The 19,184-nt window shown below is 48.8% G+C and overlaps 1 protein-coding gene and 1 long non-coding RNA gene across 3 annotated transcripts in view; one reads left to right on the forward strand and one right to left on the reverse strand.

Moving 5' to 3' along the window:
• Positions 1 to 15,697, reverse strand: part of XDH (xanthine dehydrogenase) — a 59,598-nt gene extending 43,901 nt beyond the window's left edge. Inside the window, exons 1-6 of one of the 2 annotated variants that reach the window (XR_013441641.1) lie at positions 15,467 to 15,697; positions 9,277 to 9,334; positions 6,450 to 6,546; positions 4,952 to 5,060; positions 1,402 to 1,528; positions 412 to 473 (exon numbers count right to left, since the gene is read on the reverse strand). Coding sequence is in view for 1 of the 2 variants with exons in the window: in XM_036119133.2 (XP_035975026.2) it covers positions 412 to 473; positions 1,402 to 1,528; positions 4,952 to 5,060; positions 6,450 to 6,546; positions 9,277 to 9,334; positions 15,467 to 15,508 (495 nt within the window). In the remaining variant the exon portion in view is untranslated. The remainder of the gene's footprint in view (positions 1 to 411; positions 474 to 1,401; positions 1,529 to 4,951; positions 5,061 to 6,449; positions 6,547 to 9,276; positions 9,335 to 15,466) is intronic. The other variant, XM_036119133.2, reaches the window with a different exon arrangement.
• A 1,484-nt stretch (positions 15,698 to 17,181) lies between these two features.
• Positions 17,182 to 18,363, forward strand: LOC144379338 (uncharacterized). Its single transcript, XR_013442158.1, has 2 exons — positions 17,182 to 17,430; positions 17,870 to 18,363. It is a non-coding gene; the product is annotated as an uncharacterized LOC144379338 (long non-coding RNA).
• Positions 18,364 to 19,184: the final 821 nt, after the last annotated feature.

The raw sequence follows: 19,184 nt of genomic DNA on the forward strand, positions 1-19,184 counted from the left end.
TCTAATTAGCAGTTTCACAAGCCCCACAGAGTGCCAAGTGCAGACAGCAGCTCGGGGAGGAACAGAGAAGCTCAGGTGCTGAGGGCTGGGTTGTTATTTAGCACCAGGCTCAACACCTGGCCCACAGGAGCGCGTCAGACCCGAATGCCTGGAGGAAGTTAGCTCTTGGACCGCACGCCTCTTCTGGGAGCCAGCCTTCCTGGGAAGGAGAGTCCTCGTGCTATTGCCGAGAACCCTCCGCCTGAGAATGGCAGAGTCCGATGCCGGACGCCAGGTATCCACAAAGGACAACCCACAGGCTGGGTTTCTTCTCTTTCTTCCAGAGGCCCTGGGCCTCCCTCCCAACTGGGATTCCTGAGCGCTACTGCTTTAGGAGCAGGGCTGCAGCCCCCCAGGGGGGCCCCCACTTACCCTGGCGAAGGTCCGGAAGCCCTGGAGGATGGCTCTGTAGCCTGTGCAGCGACACAGGTTTCCTGGGGGGGGGGGGGGACAAAAAGCTGTTGTGAGCGCAGGCCCCAGGGCAGGGGACGGGTTTGTGACTTTGCTTCTGACTCAGGGAGACGCTCGGTTTCCTTATTCTGTTTTCTCTGCCTGGAACACCCTGTCCTCCTCCTTGTGTTCCTGTATCACTTCTCCCAGGAAGCCTCCCTAGACTGCCCAGACTGAATCAGGTGCCTCTTCTGAGCGCCCCCATGATGCCTGGTCATAGCCTTAGCAGTGAGCTCATCACACCACATTATAAGCTCTCTTCCCCTTCGGAGCGCAAACTCCTTGAGGGTAGAGACTGTCTTTCATCCCCTGGGGCATCCCTCTGTCCCTTGTACCTTGCACAATGCCTGACATGGTAGGACTCAATACGACTAACTGAATAAATGATGAATTGAAATGGTGAATGGATGCGGAGTCTGTTCAATCCAGAGGAACAGACACCTTGTCCAGGCTCCTGGGCCCATTCACAGAAGGCAAAGTGGGAAGCCCGTTCCTACCCAAGGCTCAGAATCATGGCCACCTTCCTCATTATGTGGCCCGTGCAGAATCCTGCTCCAGCACAAGCTGAGGAGAAAGGGAGCCATGTGACTAACCTCTGTGGAATTTCCCAAATGATCTCCTCCTGCGCCAACCTCCCAGTGCGACCCCATCCCAGCGCAGGACACCTCAGGAAGATGAACACTAAGGCAGGAGACCCCGGAGGTCTCCAAACCACGCAGGTGTTCCTCAGACCAAGAGAGGGCTCAGCTCCAGCAGACCTGAGCCACCACATTGGGGTAGCCTGAGCCTTTCCTCCAGAGGGCAGTGCCTCGACCTCCTAGCCCATTCCTGGCTTCCGCTCTGGCCCTGCCCTAACCTCCACAAAGCCCCGTTTGCTATTCCCCCTCCTAGGTGGTGCCTCAAGGCCCCTACCTTGGAAGGCATTCTCAATCTCCTCAATGGTGGGCTCGGGCTGGTTCCGAAGCAGCGTGTACATGCTCATGACGATGCCAGGGGTGCAGAACCCACACTGAGAGCCATGGCTTTTGGAGATTCTCTCCTAAAAGGGACAGACGACATAGACCCACGTGTTGGCGGAAGCTCTGTCAGGCTCTCTAGGTGACACAGCAGAAGCCCGTCCATGTCAACCGGCAGGGTGGAGGAGCGGCCCCTGCATGAAGTCAGTCCTGGTGCCCACGGTGGCCTTGGCCAGTCACCAAGCCTCTCTGGAACCCTAGCTTCCTCACCTGTATGGTGACGACCACCCTAGGACTTATCTCTGGAGCTGTGGTGAGGATCTAATGAGATCATTCATGTTAAACTCTTAACATTATTATACTTGGCACATAGTAGATGGTCAACCAATGTTGGTTATTCATAAGAAAGTCTCTTCAAAGAATAGTGACCATTTGAACCAGAAGGGCTTCTCACCCTCCACTCTCTGCATTGGACAGAGGAGGAAGTGGGCCCAGAGATTTGAGAGATTTAGCCAAGAACACACATGGTGAATGGAAGAGCGGTCTCATGTTCTTTTAATACACTAGCCTGCAATCCAGCACAACCAACATTTATTAAGAACCAAACGAATGCATTTTTTTTTTCCAAACTAGAATATCACTACATTCTTAAATGAAGGCAATACTTGGAGTCCATGGGGACATAAGAATTTGGAAATGTGCCATATGCATTGAATGTCACAGAATTGTCATTCAAACTCTGCAAGATTTTTAGTACAAGAGATTCTCCAGGTCCATATTTATTATTATTATTATTATTATTATTATTATTATTATTTTGTCTCTTGGGAGTCTCTCTTGGTACTTAAGTAAAATTGCTAAAGTACTATATTTCCAGTGCCTCACATATATGTTCATCCATTTTATAAATATTTACTGAGAACTTATTCCGTGCCAGGCATGGTAAAGGCACTGGAGACAGAACAATGAAGAAGAAAGACGAGATCACCAGTCTCGTAAAGCTAGTAGGGGAAATACTGACAAAAGAAACAGGAAAATTCCAGGTGGAGGTCAATGCTATGTAGGGATTTAGTAGAGGCTGATGGGACCCAGAGTGACCAGTGGTCACTTGGGAGTGCTCAGAAACAGCCACTCTGAAGAGGTGACTTTTAAGTTGAATTTAATAACATGACTTGGATCAGGGAAAAGTGTATATGATCTAATTATGTTTGTTAAGAATCACCCTAGGGGGACCTGGGTGGCTGAGTGGGTTAAGTGTCCAACTCTTGATTTTGACTCAGGTCATGATCTCAGGGTCATGAGATCGAGCCCCATGTCAGGCTCCGCGCTGAGCACGGAGCCTACCTAAGATTCTCTCTCTCCCTCTGCTCCTGCCCTGTTCTCTCTCCCTCTCTCTCTGCCCCTGATTCTCTCTCTCCCTCTCCCTCTGCCCCTGCCCTGCTCTCTCTTTCTCTCTTAAAAAAAAAAAAAAAAAAAAGAATTACTCTAGCTGTGGGTAGGGAATGAGTAGGTTACAGGGGACAAGAGTAGAAATGGGGACCAGAACACAGTGGTCCAGGCAAGAGGGGATGGTGGCTCAGACCAAGCAGTAACAGAGGAAAGAAAAGGAAGGCTTCATCGTAGGGTTTGGAAGTAAAGTAGACACCACGTCTGAATGGATTGGGTATGGTGCAGGAGAGAAAGAATCAAAGGTGACTCCTAGGTTTTTTTTTTTTTTAAAGATTTTATTTATTCATTTGAGACACAGAGATACAGAGAGAGAGAGAGAGAGAAAGCATGAGCAGGGAGAGAGGCAGAGGGAGAGGGAGAAGCAGGCTCCTCGCTGAGCCAGGAGCCCGATGTGGGGCTCGATCCCAGGACCCTGGGATCATGACCCGAGCCGAAGGCAGACGCTTAACCATCTGAGCCACCCAGGCGCCCCGACTCCTAGGTTTTTATCTTGAGCAATTGGGTGGATGCTTTCGCCATTGACTCAGATGGAGGAAGACTGGGGAAGAAAGGGGAAAAAATAGGGTTTGGGAAGTTTGAGACAGACATCCATATAGGACGTCAAGTAGGCAGTTGGAAATATGAATCTAACCTCTGAAGAGAGGTCAAAGCTGAAGATACAAATGGGAGTGCCGTTCGCCAGTAGATGGTACTGAACTTGCCGGGGGGGGGGGCGGGGGGTGTGCAGAGGGAGAGGGGAAGGGACCCGGCCCGAGCCCCAGGAGCACTGCAGCAATTAGGAACTCAGCAGGCCCAGAGCCAGCACCGGGCACGAGCCTGGAGGTGGGAGCAACACGAGCAAAGCGTCATGTCCTAGGAACCACAAGGAAAAAAACCAGTGGACGAGGAGAAGCAGGATCTGGCTCTGCAAGTTACTTGAGGCCAAAACAAGTGCGTGCAGAGTAAGAATCTGTACCATTGGAAAGAGAGGGGTTTAGTGGATTATTCAGATGCGGTCCCTGTGTTTAAACTATTCTGTCTTTTCATCTGCTTGTTTCAAATTCCAAGCCCGAATTAACCCTTTCACATCTCCTGCAGGTTGGACAAGTTTAGTAATCTCCCCTTCTGCTGCCTAAGGAATGAAGCTGTAGAGGTGACGCATTACGTGCTGTGACCCTCACAGGACTCGTTCAAGCCGCCCCTCCCCTCCCCTGGCTCAGCCCGAGGCCCTGGCCCGGCACCCACATAAGGTGCCCAAGGAAGGCACGGTCTGAGCAACAGGTCTCCTCAAGTGGCCGACAGGCCTGCCTCGGGCACCTTCTGTGACTGTCATGTCTGGAAGACCCCCTGCCTCAGTTTCCCCATACGAAAAGCACTGGAAACAATGGCCTTTCCTTCCCACAGTATTCTGTTTCCATATGTTGCCATGCTGCCTAAGAGTATCCTGATTCTCTCCACAAAACCTCCCAGATTACTGTCCACTCTTGGTTCCTAATTTCAATCCATTGACAGGCAGCCTGATACCATCAGAAAAAAAGCCTTGGTCAGACACTCCGACACCTCTATTCTCTTATTAAGCCCTTACTAACCTCCATGTTAATGGGGTGGAGGCCTACATCCATATTACCTGCAGGTGACACTCCGGAGGAGCAATGGGATTACCATTCGAGGGAGCAGGGAGTAGGGGGGGCTTTTTAATCAAGGGCACAGAGCATTTGGAATCTTGAACCTGAGATGGCGGGGGCTTCCTAAGCACACTTGGGGGCCGGGGGGGGAGGGGCTGCGTGAGGCAGTCCCTTGCCCCTCCTTCCTCCAGGTCTGGCATAGCCGGCCAGCCCTGGCCACCAGATCTGGCTGACCTCGTGGTTCCCTCAGGGTCATGCAATGTCACACTCCCACAGGAGGGAGCTTCAGGCTCAGGGCCTCATCTTTCTGCCTCACAGCCCCCACCCCCCCACCCCAGGTGGAGGTGAGGGAGGTGGCTGGACCACAGTGCCCCCTGTCCAGGCAGTGACACTCAGCCTCACAGCCCAAAAAAGCCTGCAGCCCTGGCATGACCCTCCCTTGCCTCCAGTTACCTGCACAGGATGCAGCCTCGACTTGGTGCTTCCTATGCCTTCCACGGTCGTCACGGCAACATGATGCAAAGAGCAGATGGGGGCCAGGCAGGCATTGGCAGAAAAGTGGCTGAAGCCCCAGATTAAGGTCATTCCGTTGTTGACTCGGGCCATCGGAGACTTTGAGATGCTTTGTCACGACCCCCACTCTACATTACATTCTGGGCTCTTCCATGGGTGTCCTCGCCTGTCTACCCAGGCCTCTGAGCTAGCAACAAAGGAAGCTCCGCCCACCCCAATGAGGCACAAGCCCCTGCAGAGTTCTGTGGGGCATTGGGCCTCCGAGGTGGAGCACGGGGCCAGGGTCACCCTCAGCCACCGCAATACTCAGCCCGACCCTGGAGGCTGAGTCAAGAGGAAATTTCTGGCAGGTTCCAGGCCCAGTGCTTGCTCCTCTCTCTGCAGGGCCCTTCCTTAGCCTCTTCAATTTCAGAACCTCCAGTCACTTTTGCTCCCCTGCTCTCACCCTTTGTCTCCCATCCTCTGTGGGGGAAAAAGGAGGGGGTGATCTCCAGGAAACATGAGACAGCAACCCCTTAAACAGAGCTTCTTGATGTCCATTTTTCTATTCACCCTTTATGCACTTATACAAGCAATATCAGTTCCTGAGGGCCAATCACATGCCAGGCACTCTGCTGAGGGCTGAGGAAATAAAGGTGAGTAAGATGTTCTTCAATAGCCTATGGTCAACCTGGGAAAATGTGTGAAGCCAGTGTGAAAATGCAATTTAAACAGCTTATGGTGAGTGTTTCAGGAGGGCTGAGCACAGAGTACTGTGGGACCAGCACAGACATGGGGTACCTAACCCAATCTTGGGGGTCAAGGAAGGCTTCCCGGAGGAGGTGATATTTTGCCCAGTCCTAAAGAGCTAGCAAGAGTTAGCCAGGTGGAGAAGTCCTAGAAGAAAGGACATTCAAGACCTGGGCAACAGCTTATGCAAAGACCAGGAGGGCGCTTGGGTGGCTCAGTTGATTAAGCGACTGCCTTCGGCTCAGGTCATGATCCCAGAGTCCAGGGATCGAGTCCCGCATCGGGCTCCCTGCTCAGCAGGGAGTCTGCTTCTCCCTCTGACCCTACCCCGTCTTGTGCTCTCTCTTGCTCAAAAAAATAAATAAATAAAATCTTAAAAAAAAAACCAAAGACTGGGAAATGAGTAGGCAGAGAGGGTCAGTAGTTCACAATTGTCCCTGCAAGGATGGAGTGCTGGGCCCACTGAGAGAGACAGCTGGAGAGGAAAGATGGGGCATGCCGTGAGGGGCTCTGAGCACTAAGCACAGAAATTGGACTTTCTCCTGAAGGCAGTGGAGACTGACTGAAGGATTTCATGGGAATGGAAATGAGTCTGGATCTTAGAAAGGTCACACATGGCGTGCACACACACACATGCACACACTCACTCACAACCTGACCCCTGCCTCATAGTCCTCGCATGGACAATCAGCCAGTGGGCAAAGGATACACAATCTTGTTCTGGAAACGATCGTACTTGGAAAGCATCACAGTGCAAGCCCCACAGCCCCCTTCTCCACAGCCCAGCTTGGTCCCGCTCAGCTGCACTGGACGGTCGAGGGTTAAGGAACATGAATTCACAGAAGAGTCTTTGCTGGGCTGCTGGGAAGTGCGTGGGCAGAGCTGGAAGTACAGAGCCATCCACTGCCACACATAGGATCGGGCCCCTCAACACAGGGAGGCAGCAGAACCACATGGCCCCATCATCCAGAAAGTCTGCACTGCGCCCCAGAAGGCAGAGAATGGGATCATCTCCACTGCACAGATGACGAAAAGCATCAGGGTCCCATTGGACAGCACCCAAGTATCTTCCAGGACTGGAGTCCTACTGCTCTCCAATCCTGGAGATGTTTCTTGGCATCGGGGTCCTCCTGCCATGGTCTTAGAGGCTCCCAACCCCATGGTCTCACTGGGCAGGTGAATCAGGCACCTCCAAGGCCTGCACACGGGGCAGCCCTCATGTCACCGCAGCTGGGTGCACAATGAAGCCACTTGGGCCAGACAGAGACATTGATCTGTTCTGGGACCTACTGAGTCCCGACTTGTCACCTTGGACCTTTTGGGTTGATGAAGTCCAGGAACCAAAATTAGGGTTGGACCAGGGGCTTTTGAATACCCACCCATAGGATATGTGACCAGAAATGAAAGTGAAGATAATCTTTGAGGTCGGCGGGGGGCAGGATTGGAGCCATCTCTTACATGCACTTGCAGAAATAATCTGATAACTTTGAGTCTGTTAATGTGCCTCAGTACTAGACTATTCTAGAGAGCAGCACTGCACTTTCCCTGAGACACACGGGCTCCGTTGCTGCTCTTCCCACAGGCTGCAGGCCTCTGAGCCATCGGGCTCTCTACTGAAGATGGAGGTCATTATTGCTGGTCGCTTCCCACATTTGCAAAATGAAATGAAAATTCATCACAAATTCTAGATAGCCATGAATGGTTTGATTCTTCAGTCATTTCAGAAATATTTACTTATTACCTTTAATATGCTGGACATTAGTCTTTAAACAATGACATAGCATCTTATACTTGAAAAATACTTATACTCATGGACCCATTTGATCTTCACAATAATTTCGGGAGCGGGTAGGGCAGGAGCTCCTATTTCCCCACAGATTAAAACAAAACAAAGCAAGCTGAGGCCCAGGAGGTAAGGTGAGCCCAGCAAGACAACACAGTCACTCAGCTCACCTGGTGGGAGGGCCCAGACACAATCATCTGACTCCAGATTTGGGGGCTCCTCCTTCACCCTGTGGCTCCCTCTTCTAAAACACATCTGGGAAGAGCTCTCTATATTCTAAGTAATTCTTCTGACTCATCAGAATATCTGCAGTTAGCAGTAGTTCGGACAACTTAATAGCCCAAAGTCTAGCAACATCTTCTAGCCGGGGGATTTTTTTGGAAGCCGGTGTAGAAGTCAAGCCTGGGGTTTTTCCTCTTTTCCAGAACTCTCAGAAGTGAACTCTCACCACAGTCCACAAAAAGCCACCTGACCTTCATTTCCATGAAAACTTTCAGTTTTCATTTGAGATTTGACCTTTAAACTAGTAATTGCTATGATTGGGATTATCTGAGGCTTTCGGGCCTTCAAAACTGCATCAGAAAACTAACACTGGTGTCCACAATTTCTGAGAATGTGCCTCTCTTCTCAGACCCCCTAGCAGTGGAGTTCTGTGCAGTCTCCCAATCCTACTGACTGATTCCACCTCTGCAAAAGAGCCACTGGGCTCATGGGCCGTGAAACTCTGGACTTGCCCTCTCCATGGAAAATCCAGGACAAAGTATTCCGGAGCCAGACACCGTCTGATAAGAGGTGAGTGAACCAGAGGGAAGGCCGTGGACTTCAGGCTTGTTTCTGTGGGTACTGAAACAATGCTCTGCTGTCCTCAAATAGGGCTCCTGCATGAACCACAGACCATCCCTAACTCCGGGAGTGAGAGGGATTTGTTAACAGAAGTCAGGATGAGCATCATCCCAATGACCAACCCTGAAGAGTTTCCAGTATGACTGGAAGGGTAAGAGCATGGCTCTAGGCTTTAGTCCAGGCTCTGCCAGGATTGGCCCAGAATACGAGCAAGAAGCAGGTCCCTTCTCACGAGTCAACCTCACTTCCTCCTCTGTCAAAGGAATTGCTGTGGGGATCAGTGAGATCACCCATGAAAATCACCTTGAACTCTACCTATGTACAGTAAGTGCTCAGGAGTCCCCTGTCCCTTGCCTCCCAGTGCCTGCCATCTCCACAATGGAAGGTACCTCTACACATTTCCCCACTCAGGCGTCCTTTCCCAACAAACATGCCTTCTTCTGACATTCCTTCCACCTTCACAGAACTAGAAAGATTTCCTAGGAAGCCCTTTATGGATCAGCAAAGATCTCCTGAGGAAGGCTCACTCCTCCCGACGGCAATGGCCACAGAGTTTACCAGGGCTAATGAGGGCCTTTCACAGCTATTCATTTTACAGGCCCGGGATTAACCCTTGGCATCACTAGAGTCTTACCTGGAAGAGATCTTAAGAAACATCAAAAATAATCCTCTCAATCGACAGTCGATAATTTTACACCTGGAGAGCTCAAAAGACTTCCCAGGGTCACATAGCTGCTGAGTGACAGAGCTACAACTAAGATGCAGGGGTCTTGGCAGGGGTCTATAGCCCTACTCCAGGGCTTTGTCCTCCACATTGCACGGCCTCCCACAGTCACTAGAAAATGACATAAGGCCTAGAGAATGAGTCCTCACTGCCCCCCCACACACCCCTACTCCAAAGTCAGGATACATTTTCTTCTCAGGTAGGCCAAAAGGGTTGTTTCTGGATCTGCATTTTTCTCCACCACCTATAAGAACAAAAAGAAAAGAAACATGTATCCTAGGTATACTTAGCCATTGTCTCGCCTAAGAATTTGTGGAGTTAATAGGGATGTGCTCAATGTATCATGAAAATGAAGGTCTTTTTCTTGACAATTCCATAAGAATGAACATATTAACTATGAGCTGAACTGTGTACATGCTGATATTCCCCAATTCTGACCTTCCACTTCAGTGCTCAGCTCTGGACCCACCCCAGAGGGCTCGGGTGTTGCACCCGGCACATTGGGCTGACCCAGACAGAGCCCCCTTCAAATCAAACATGTCGTCTCATTACCAGCTGCTGGATCACACCAGGGACAGCTAAAAATGGCAGCATGCAGATATCTGGCTGTGCCCCCTGGCATGTACATTCTCAGAGAATAGAGGGCTGGTTGTTGGCCTGTGCTCACAGCGGAGTATTCCAAGTGTTGGGTTACCAGAGCCAACAACATGACACATGTCAGACATGGAGGAGAAATCTCAACCCATTTGGTTGAGAGTCCACAAATGGTTTATTTAATAAGATGGAAAGCTTGTCTACAAAGTCAGGTACCAGTTTCCAATGCAAAGAGTCAAAGGAAATCCACAAAAACCTGTGTCACTACTAATACTCATCATATGTTATGAAGGGTAATAGGGTTTGGGTGACTGGGATGGTTAAGGAGAGAGAATATGTGACAAGAGTTTCTTTAGAGAGAGCGGCACTATGAGTCTTCCATCTTCCTAAGGTTGAGGAAAGGAGGTATCTGCCTCACACCTCAACCTTCGTGAGGGGGCTTCCATAGCCCTACAGGTGAAGCTAACACACAGCCTTAGTAGGACAGGGCATATGGTGGTCTGGCATATCTAAAAGCTAGAGATAGGCTTACCAGAGAAGCCGAAGAAGAAATGGCAGTGTTAGGATTGGTGTGCACTCCCCGAGTCTGGGAGGGCAGAGGATGTGAAGTGTTGGCTATGGACCTGGTGTAGGCCATGCAAGAGAGAGAGAGAGCTGACATGGAGGTGTTTCAATCATCCCCCAAACACTGACTACAGAAGGCTTGGGACCTCCAACAGAGTCTGTGTGGAGCGGACCTCCCAGAACTGGAGGCTGAGGAAGGGCCATTGGCCAGAGAAAAGCACATCCCACGTGTAATGAGACTTGCAACTGAATGTTCCCGGCAGTGGGAAGGTATCTTCCACCAGCACTGATTAAATGAGAACTTCTTTGCTAACCCCACCTCTCTATCCTGACCTGTGTATGGAAACTCAGAAGTGACCATAGGATTTTTTTATTGAATCCAGAAAGTCATAAAACTGCCAGAATTTGCCCCCTGAAAAAAGCTTAAAGGAAAGTAGAAAATCAAATTAGTTTCCCTTCAAGATTACACCCCACAAGTCCGGTTTGTTCAAAGTCCTGGGTACAAAGTTCACACAGGAAGCTATTTCTTTTCTCTTAGAGAAGTCATAAATGCACAAATAAAGATCCCTATCACTTTGCTTGGAAATGGCAGGAAGAGCCTCTTGGCTTACTGCCTTCCCCCTGAGCTGTTGCTTGCTCGTCTTCCAGCTCAGCTTTCATCACATCAGTCCCCTGCTCTGTGCCTTCCTTGACTTCCCACATATGCCAGGTAACATCCAAGTTCCCTAGGCTGTCTTCCAAGGTCCTTTTCCATACGGTCTCCAATCTTCATTTTCAGCCTTTTCCCCTCCTACCTCCCTGCGAACCTGGTCCTCACACTCCAGAGAAAATACAATGTATACCTCTGACTCTGTGCCTTTGACCATTCCATTCCTCTTCCACCTGCGTCTTGACTTAGAAGACCCCAAACGCTTCCCTGGCAAAGGCTTTTTATATCACCCCAGCCATGAGTGGTCCAACCTTCCTTGCATTCATACAAAGAATGGCTGTGCCACTCTCACAGCTGCAGGGTTGGGCCGGCAAACGCCATGGAACCTTCTCTGAACAGGATGTCAATGGGTATTCCAAAGGACAAACACTTAGTGGGGATATGAGCTTAGCAGATGCTGGGTTCAGCAGATTGTTCTGATAAGATTTAAGCATCAAAACAAATAATAGCTCTAATGGATTATAACCCATTCAATAAGATTAAAACTTGTAAGTCCAAAGTGATACCTAATAAATAAACAAGTTGGAGAGAAGAGTAAAGTCTGCCTGACAGAGGAATGCCAACTAATGAATACGGTTGGCCATCTTGCAATCAGCCCAATAACTGAGCCAGTCTAGAATCATCAATGGGTGCTAAAACTAGTGGGTGAAAGTTTAATGATCAAGATACTCACATAGACTCAAAGTATCTTCTCACAGATTATAAAGAGTAAAAAAGTTATCTTACAGTAGAGAAAACTGATGGATACCACCTTAACCAAGCAGTCAAAGTTCACATTCCAAATAATGGGGGAAACTGACATCCTGTGCCTCCCGATGTAATGCACCGAGAAACACTTACCGCTTCTCTAACATTTCTGCCCAAAATGCAGACTCTGAATCTAATTATAAGAAAGCATAGCACACACTCAAAATGAGAGATGTTCTACAAAATAATGGCCTATTCTCTTCATAAACATCAATGTCACAAAAGACAAGGAAAGGTAAAGAGCTGTTCCAGCTTAAAGGAAACTTAAGAGACATGGCAACTGACTGCATAGTATGACCCTGTGTCCCGGGCTTGGGGGAAAAGTTATAAATGACATTATTGGGAAAATTGGAATATATTGCAGAAGGGCTATAGATTAGATAATGGTATTATATCAACACTGGATTTCCTGATTTTTATAGAGACTGGGTCTATAAGAATATTCTTACTCTTAGTTTAGGGGTAAAAGGGCATGATATTGGAAATTTACCCTCAAATGGTTCAGAAAGAAAATTTTATATTTTATGTACTTATTTCTACTGATTATATACATAAATAAATATATAAAATTATTTAGGTACTTACATACATCTACATATCTACATATATATCTATAAGCATATCTGTACATATCTAATACATGTGTGTATCACATAAACACCTATTCATGTGTGTGTGTATGTACAGGGAGAGAGAGCATGAAGGAGATAATGATAAAGCAAATGTGGCAAAATGTGAACAGTTGGTGAATGTCAGTAGTCTATATTTCTTTGTATTCTTCGTGCAACTTTTTTGTACATTTAAAATAATTTCAAAATGCAAAAAAAAAGTTTAAAAAATAAATCTCCTCAGTAGAGGATTTCTAAGGGCTTTTAATACTCATGCATTCATTCTGTCCTCATTAACTGGGCACCTAGGTGTCAACGTTGTGCTAAGTGGTTTAAGAATATCTGAAAAGAGGGGCCGCCTGGGTGGCTCTGCCGGTTAAGACTCGTGATTTCAGCTCAGGTCATGATCTCATGGGTTGTGGGATGGAGCCCCGTGTCAGGCTCCGCACGGGAGTCTGCTGGAGATTCTCTCCCTCTGCCCCTCCCCCCCCCACTCTCATGTGTGCACCTTCTCTCTCTCTCCCTCTCCCTCTAAAATAAATAAATTTTTAAAAAGGATATCTGGAAAGAGCATTTCATGGGAATAGTTTTCTGTAAAATACATTTTGTAATATATTACTTCGCCTAATTATAATCCATCTCTTTAACTGGTCCGTAAGGTCCCGAGGGGCAGGTGCCTGGCCTCTTCTTAGAGAGCATATTCATCCAGTGCCTACATACCCCGCAGGCGCAGGCTTGGGGGGAGCTTGTAAATGTGAGTGAGTGAGTCAAAGCCACCATGAGGCTCTCTGTAGCTGCCACCTGCTTTTTGGGGATCCCTCCTGGACGCCTTTAGCTGCGCCCTGAACGCCAAGTCTGCCAGACTACTCCGTGTGCCACAATCTCCCCTAAACAGAGAGCGACTGCTCAGAAATTCTAGAATCCCACCCACCAGAATGTCACTACAATAACACCAAAATCCTGGGCAGCTCCTTCTTTCCCTCCAACTCTGACTCTAGAACAGAAGACATGGAATGATGGTTATCAAGGCCCATCACCCCCACAGAAGGCCCCTGAGATATTTGATTGTTGGCATCAGGACCCTCTCCAGGACCCTCTCCAGGACCCCAGTCAGTAGAGACAGAGTCCTGGACAGCCTGAAACGGGGAGAATAAGAGGCTTACATTTAAGAGTGAGTCACCCATTCCAACAGCTTCTTTGGTAACTTCTCTGCACAATATCCAGTACCAAAAGATCTAGATCTAGCAAGATCTTGGAAATAGAAACAGGAACACACTCACAGCTGCCTTGATCTGACTGGGAATTCCTTCTTGGTCTTGTTTGCAAAGCTCTGCTTTCACCTCATCACTCCTTCGCACCTTTCTAGCAGTTTCTCAAGAGGCCACAGGCTTATAAATTACAAACATGAGTATACATCACAGAAACTGACACTAGTAAAAGCTTCCAGAGATAGTAGGGCCTTATATGACAATACCACCTAAAAATGTTAAATTGCCTTCCTAAAGTGGATCTAAGACACAGGCGTAAACAACTTCACCAAGCCAGATTTACCTTGAAACGCTCCTTTTCATGTCCCGGGCATCATAGCACACCCTCCCTAAGGAAGAGCAGAACCTTGTCCTGTCACACACGAATTGATAGCATGATAAATAAGATAATCTTAGAGTAAGATGTGGCCTTGGAAGTCATTGAATCCAGCTGCTCACTTAACGTAAAAACTGCTTAGAAAAATTCCACCGAAGATGCTTTGTGTAAATAACACTTCTAGAAAGTCAACTCAGCTGTTAGTTGAATCTCTCCAAGTAATTGCTGAATGCAACAAAGTTGTTGGAAATGCTGGGTGCAAGTTTCACAACCGTCAACACGGAAGCTGTACCCTACCTCTTGGTTTGCTGCCAGATGCCAGTCCCGAAAAGAGATTGGCATGGAGAGACACACGGAACCTGGAAGAACATGGCTGACCACACCCTCAGAGCCTCCCGGTGGCACCCCTCACAATGAACCCAAAGGTCTTCAGAGCACTAATGTCGCCATGGCTCATGGAACTCCCCTGCTAGTCACCAGACACATCCTGACAATTTAAGCACGAGATGCCCCACGAAGTGCATTTTAGTTCTTGAAAATTACCTCAAACGTCACCCAATTTCTCAATGCAAAAGTGCCAATAGAACAAAACAAATAAAACTACCCTTCTTTGGGGGCCCCTTGGGCACAATCATCGCTCACGCTGTCCATATGGCCATTTACAAGGTACAACTATGACTATCCTTCTCCTGTCCCTTTCATTCCTGACCGGGGAGCTAGAGCTGACTAGGGCACCTCAGCAGTGGTGGAGGGAGGGGTATGGGGACGATGCAGTGTGCTTGCATCCTCCCTCCCTGCACCTGCAGTGAAGTTTGCAAAGATTCACACCCTTGCAGGGCCTGGAGTACTGGTACCCATGTCTGAAGTCCCCCTCTGCCCCTCCACCCCCCCATGTCCCTGCACACCAATAAAGGTCATCCAAGTGGACAATTTTTATCAAAGTAAGAGACTTGAAATATTTACATGCAGTACTAAGTGAGAGGAAGGGGAGAAACATGCCCCTTACGAAAAAAAAATTGTGGCTTGCCACAAGACGTTAGTAAATGTCCTCACACAAGTTAGCTGTCACATTAAGCATGAAATACCAGAATCAAATGCTATGTCTATCTTATACCCTGGTATTAGCAAGAAAACAAGTTCCTGTTCCTTCTCTCAGCAAAGAAAACAAAAAAAGCCGGAGGACACATTGGATTAAACACAGAGATGGAGGCGTGGTGGGTGACCTCCGGTCTCGCCGAGGACCCTGTGCCCCGTTCTAGCTTCGGGCCAGTGTCTCAGCTGCTGTACACTGGATGGGGACTCAAGCCTCTCTTCTCGCTCGCCTCTCCTGCACTCCTTTGCCCCTGGAGCGTCTTGCCTGTCTTCCAGCTCTGAGAAGGTTTTCTTGTCCTAGTGTTACCCAAAATGCAGCAACACTTTGGCGGGAGAGGGGGTGCGGAACGAGTGAGAGAGGAGATGAAAGAGAAAGACTAGAACCGCCTTTTCCAAAGGACAAACATCTGCCCCCCGGGAGGAGGTGCCGGGGCGGGGGGGAGCAGAGAAGTCAGATGGAAGGCCGGGTCCTTCTTACCTTTTTGCCATTCACAAAGAAAACCAACTCATCTGCTGTCATTGTTACCGGTTGGGTCCCTGAACTCCAGGTACCTCACTCCCAAAAGACACTGACATGTATCGATGCTCAGCAGCTTGAAAAAATACACCTCCCAAAAAAACGAAACTTGGCCGGCCAATAGGAAAAAAGCCGCCCAGAGCTCCAGGGCACAGGGAGTTCCTGGCAAAAGCCACCAGTTTACATAACCGAGGAAAACGCAAACAATCTTAACCAGGAAACCACACCCTCAAGAGCTGTGTCAAAGAGCACAGAGGAAGGCACATGCAGATATCAGCCAGGGGAGGGCCCTGTGGCCAGGTGACCTGTGGTCTTAAGCACCACCTCCCAGAACCTGCTTCAGGCCCCCCTGTGGCCAGCAGAGAAGGAGGAAGGGCCGCGTTCAGAGCCACGGCGACGGAAATGAGTCACACCTTCCCCCTCTACACTGGTCATTTTACCACTCAGGTTTACAGCAGCCTGGACTCAGCACTTACACAGAGGACTCATTCTTGCACAGCCCAGAGGAAGACAGTGGTCACGAGCCATGGAGCCCAGTGACCCAGAACCCAAACCTGGCATCTGACCTCGGCCGTGTCGTCTTCAGAACTCAGTCGTTTTCTTCCTGTGAATGGGCCTACGAATGGCACCAAGAGCAGAAGGCAGAGAGACGAATGATGTGTTTTAGGAGTACGTTGTAAGGTTGCCAAGAACCAAAATCTTCATTACTGTTGCAAGTGTATTCTCAGCAGCACAACAAAAATTATCCTGTTAACAAACCATTTCTGAGGTTCTTCTTTTGCTTGTTTCTCCCAGGAAAAGTCCCCTGAGAAGTGATCAGAGTAACTCATTAAGGATATTTCAAAATATCAAATAAATTAAAAAACCCATACCTTACAGGACCTGGGCCAAGTTGACACAGAGCTGCAAACCTTCCCCCTCCGGTATCCATTACCTTCTGGCGGGCACAAGCACATGGCCCACCTGGGCAGTGCCAATGAGCTCTCTGTGGTCAGCACCCAACTGTGCCTCCCCGCTCACACACACATGCACACCCGCACCAGCATTCCCTCCGGTCTTCTGTAGTCCTGGAACAGCCAGCCTCTCTGTAGTGGGTCACTCCCCTGTGCCCCTTGCAGGCTACATGGGGGACGAGAGGAGTCTTCGGCAGATGTACTCAGAGAGTAGCACCAGCCTAGGGAAACTGCAGCGTGCCAGGACATATCAACACAATGCCCTCTCCTTCCACACACTTTATTTAGGCAGGAGATGAGATCTCACTTGTAGGGTGACCAAGCATCCCTGTTTGGTCCCAACTATCCTGCTTGAAGAACTGAAACTGTGACCAATCTCTCAGTCCAGGGCAAACTGGGATGGTTGGTCACCATAAAACAATGGTTCTTAACTGGGGGATTGAGTAGAGGAGACATCCCCATGTCGATACGCTTCATGGTCATGACTGAGAGATGCTCCTGGTGTCTATGCTACTAAACACCCCACAATACACAGGACAGCCCCCCACAACAAAGAATTATTTGGTCTTAAGATGTCAATAGAGCCAAGATTGAGAAACCCCGCTCTAAAAAGAAGAAGAAAGAAAGAGGTGGGGAGAAGCAGAGGGGCTGATTCTGGGCAGTGTTTCATAACAGCTCAGTCCTCGCTGACCACACTAACTTCTCTGTGCTTGGGAGGTTTTCCTCTATCCACTGACCCACCCAGCTTTGCAAGCCCTCTACTTTCTCTTGGCTCGGCTCTGGCCAAAGTTCCAGGAAACTCTCAAGATCAAGAGGAAGGACTGAGGAAAGAGCTTGGGGTTGGGGGTTAGATAGTTTGGCTTAAATAATAGCTCTAGTACTTCTGTGAGACCTCTGGCAAAAATCACTCTCTTGGCTTCAATCTCACATACGAAATGGGGGTGCCTGCCTACTTTGTAAGAATCCTGCTTGGTAAGGATGGAAGAGATATCCAAACTTCAGCCTCTTTCTCTTAATCTGGAGGTGAAATTCCTCTCTGTTATTGTGGAGCATTAAAAAAAACAGAAGTGAAATAAATATTTAATAAGGGCTTCTGTTGTTCAGATATTATTTCTGTGGTAACTATGGTAACTAGTTTATTTCTGTAATACTGAGATTTGGCAAAATGCTGACTTTGTAAGATTATTCATTGTTTGGCAAAATATTGGTGACCATTGCCTTCCCTGTAATTTTTCAAAATGTTACAGATTAGAAGAACAGTGTAAAATAAGCATTTTTCCCCCAAGTTGAAGACCTCCTGCTTATGCTTTCAATATTGAGCTCAAATTTGGGCTGAATTAACAGGATTTCGGGGTTTGGGGCTAGAGCAACTCTAACTTACATTACATTAACTTACCCCATTTTTCCTAAGGAATGCCTTGGTTTATAATAGGCACTGTATTGGCGTGAGGTCTCAAATCCGCAGAAAAGCCGGATAAGCCCTGAGACCTCCCGGACAGAAGCTTCCTCCCTCCTGGAACAATTGCAGGAAATCAAGAGTTAAGAATGAAAAGGACAGAGTCCTGATTTCTTGACAGCGAGCTCCCTTGGGGCCAAGGATTCCCAGCAGGAAGTGATGAGGGAGCAGAAGGCTAGCTGAGGACAAAGCACAAGCTGACACCCTGCAACCTCCCCCTTCCCCGCGCACCCACCACCACACTCCTGGGTGGGATATGTGTGACATTCTTCCTGGAAGCTCCCAACTGTCTTAAAGTTAAAGCCTTGCTAGAGGGAAAAACAACCTGAACTTGGCAATGGCAAGGCCTCCGGTATCCCAATCAGTCACCCCTTAATCCCGGGGCAGCAGCTCTTTCTGCCCAAGGGTCCTGTCCCCATGCTTTAATAAAACCACCATTTTGTACTAAAGACGTCTCAAGAATTCTTTCTTGGTTGTCGGCTCCGGACCTCACCCCACCGAACCTCACCTGTATTCCAAAACTACATCAGAAGAACAATTCAGGAGAACTTTTGGAATGTTCTCCGGAGGCCTGGTCAGGGCCAGGCGACAGCTGTCCAGGCTTCCCTGCTTTGGAGCAGGTGCTCTGGCCCGCAGTGCATGTCCTGGCAGGTCCCGGCAGGTCCTGGCAGGTCTGGGGACATCCTGGCAGGTCTGGGGAGGTCCGGGCATGTGCTGGCAGGTCTGGGTAGGTCCTGGCAGGTCTGGGGACATCCTGGCAGGTCTGGGGAGGTCCTGGCAGGTCTGGGGAGGTCCTGGCAGGTCTGGGGAGGTCCGGGCAGGTGCTGGCAGGTCTGGGGAGGTCCTGGCAGGTCTGGGGAGGTCCGGGCAGGTGCTGGCAGGTCTGGGGAGGTCCTGGCAGGTCTGGGGAGGTCCTGGCAGGTCTGGGGAGGTCCAGCTGCCTACAGAAGTCTCCTGCTAGCTCTGAACCAACCTGGTGCTGCTCTCTGCCGGGCTCATTCCCTTGCTTTACGTCTGAATCTGCATTTTTACCTGTACCCTACGGCATTTTTTGTTCATTTTCTTCACTTAAAACAACCTTCACTGGAAAAGAAAAAAAAAATCACTTTTCTTTCAAAATATTGCATTACTCATTTTTTGTTGGGTTTTGTTTTTTTCTACTAAGTTTATTTTCATTTTTTGTTTTTTTACTAAGCCTGGTTTTCCTCCTTCAAAGGCCCATGCTGGATAAAAGATCTTGCTATGTTCTCAGAGCATCACTGCGCAGTGG

This window comes from Halichoerus grypus, chromosome 10 (genome assembly GCF_964656455.1).
Source record: "Halichoerus grypus chromosome 10, mHalGry1.hap1.1, whole genome shotgun sequence".
Lineage (NCBI taxonomy): Eukaryota > Metazoa > Chordata > Mammalia > Carnivora > Phocidae > Halichoerus > Halichoerus grypus.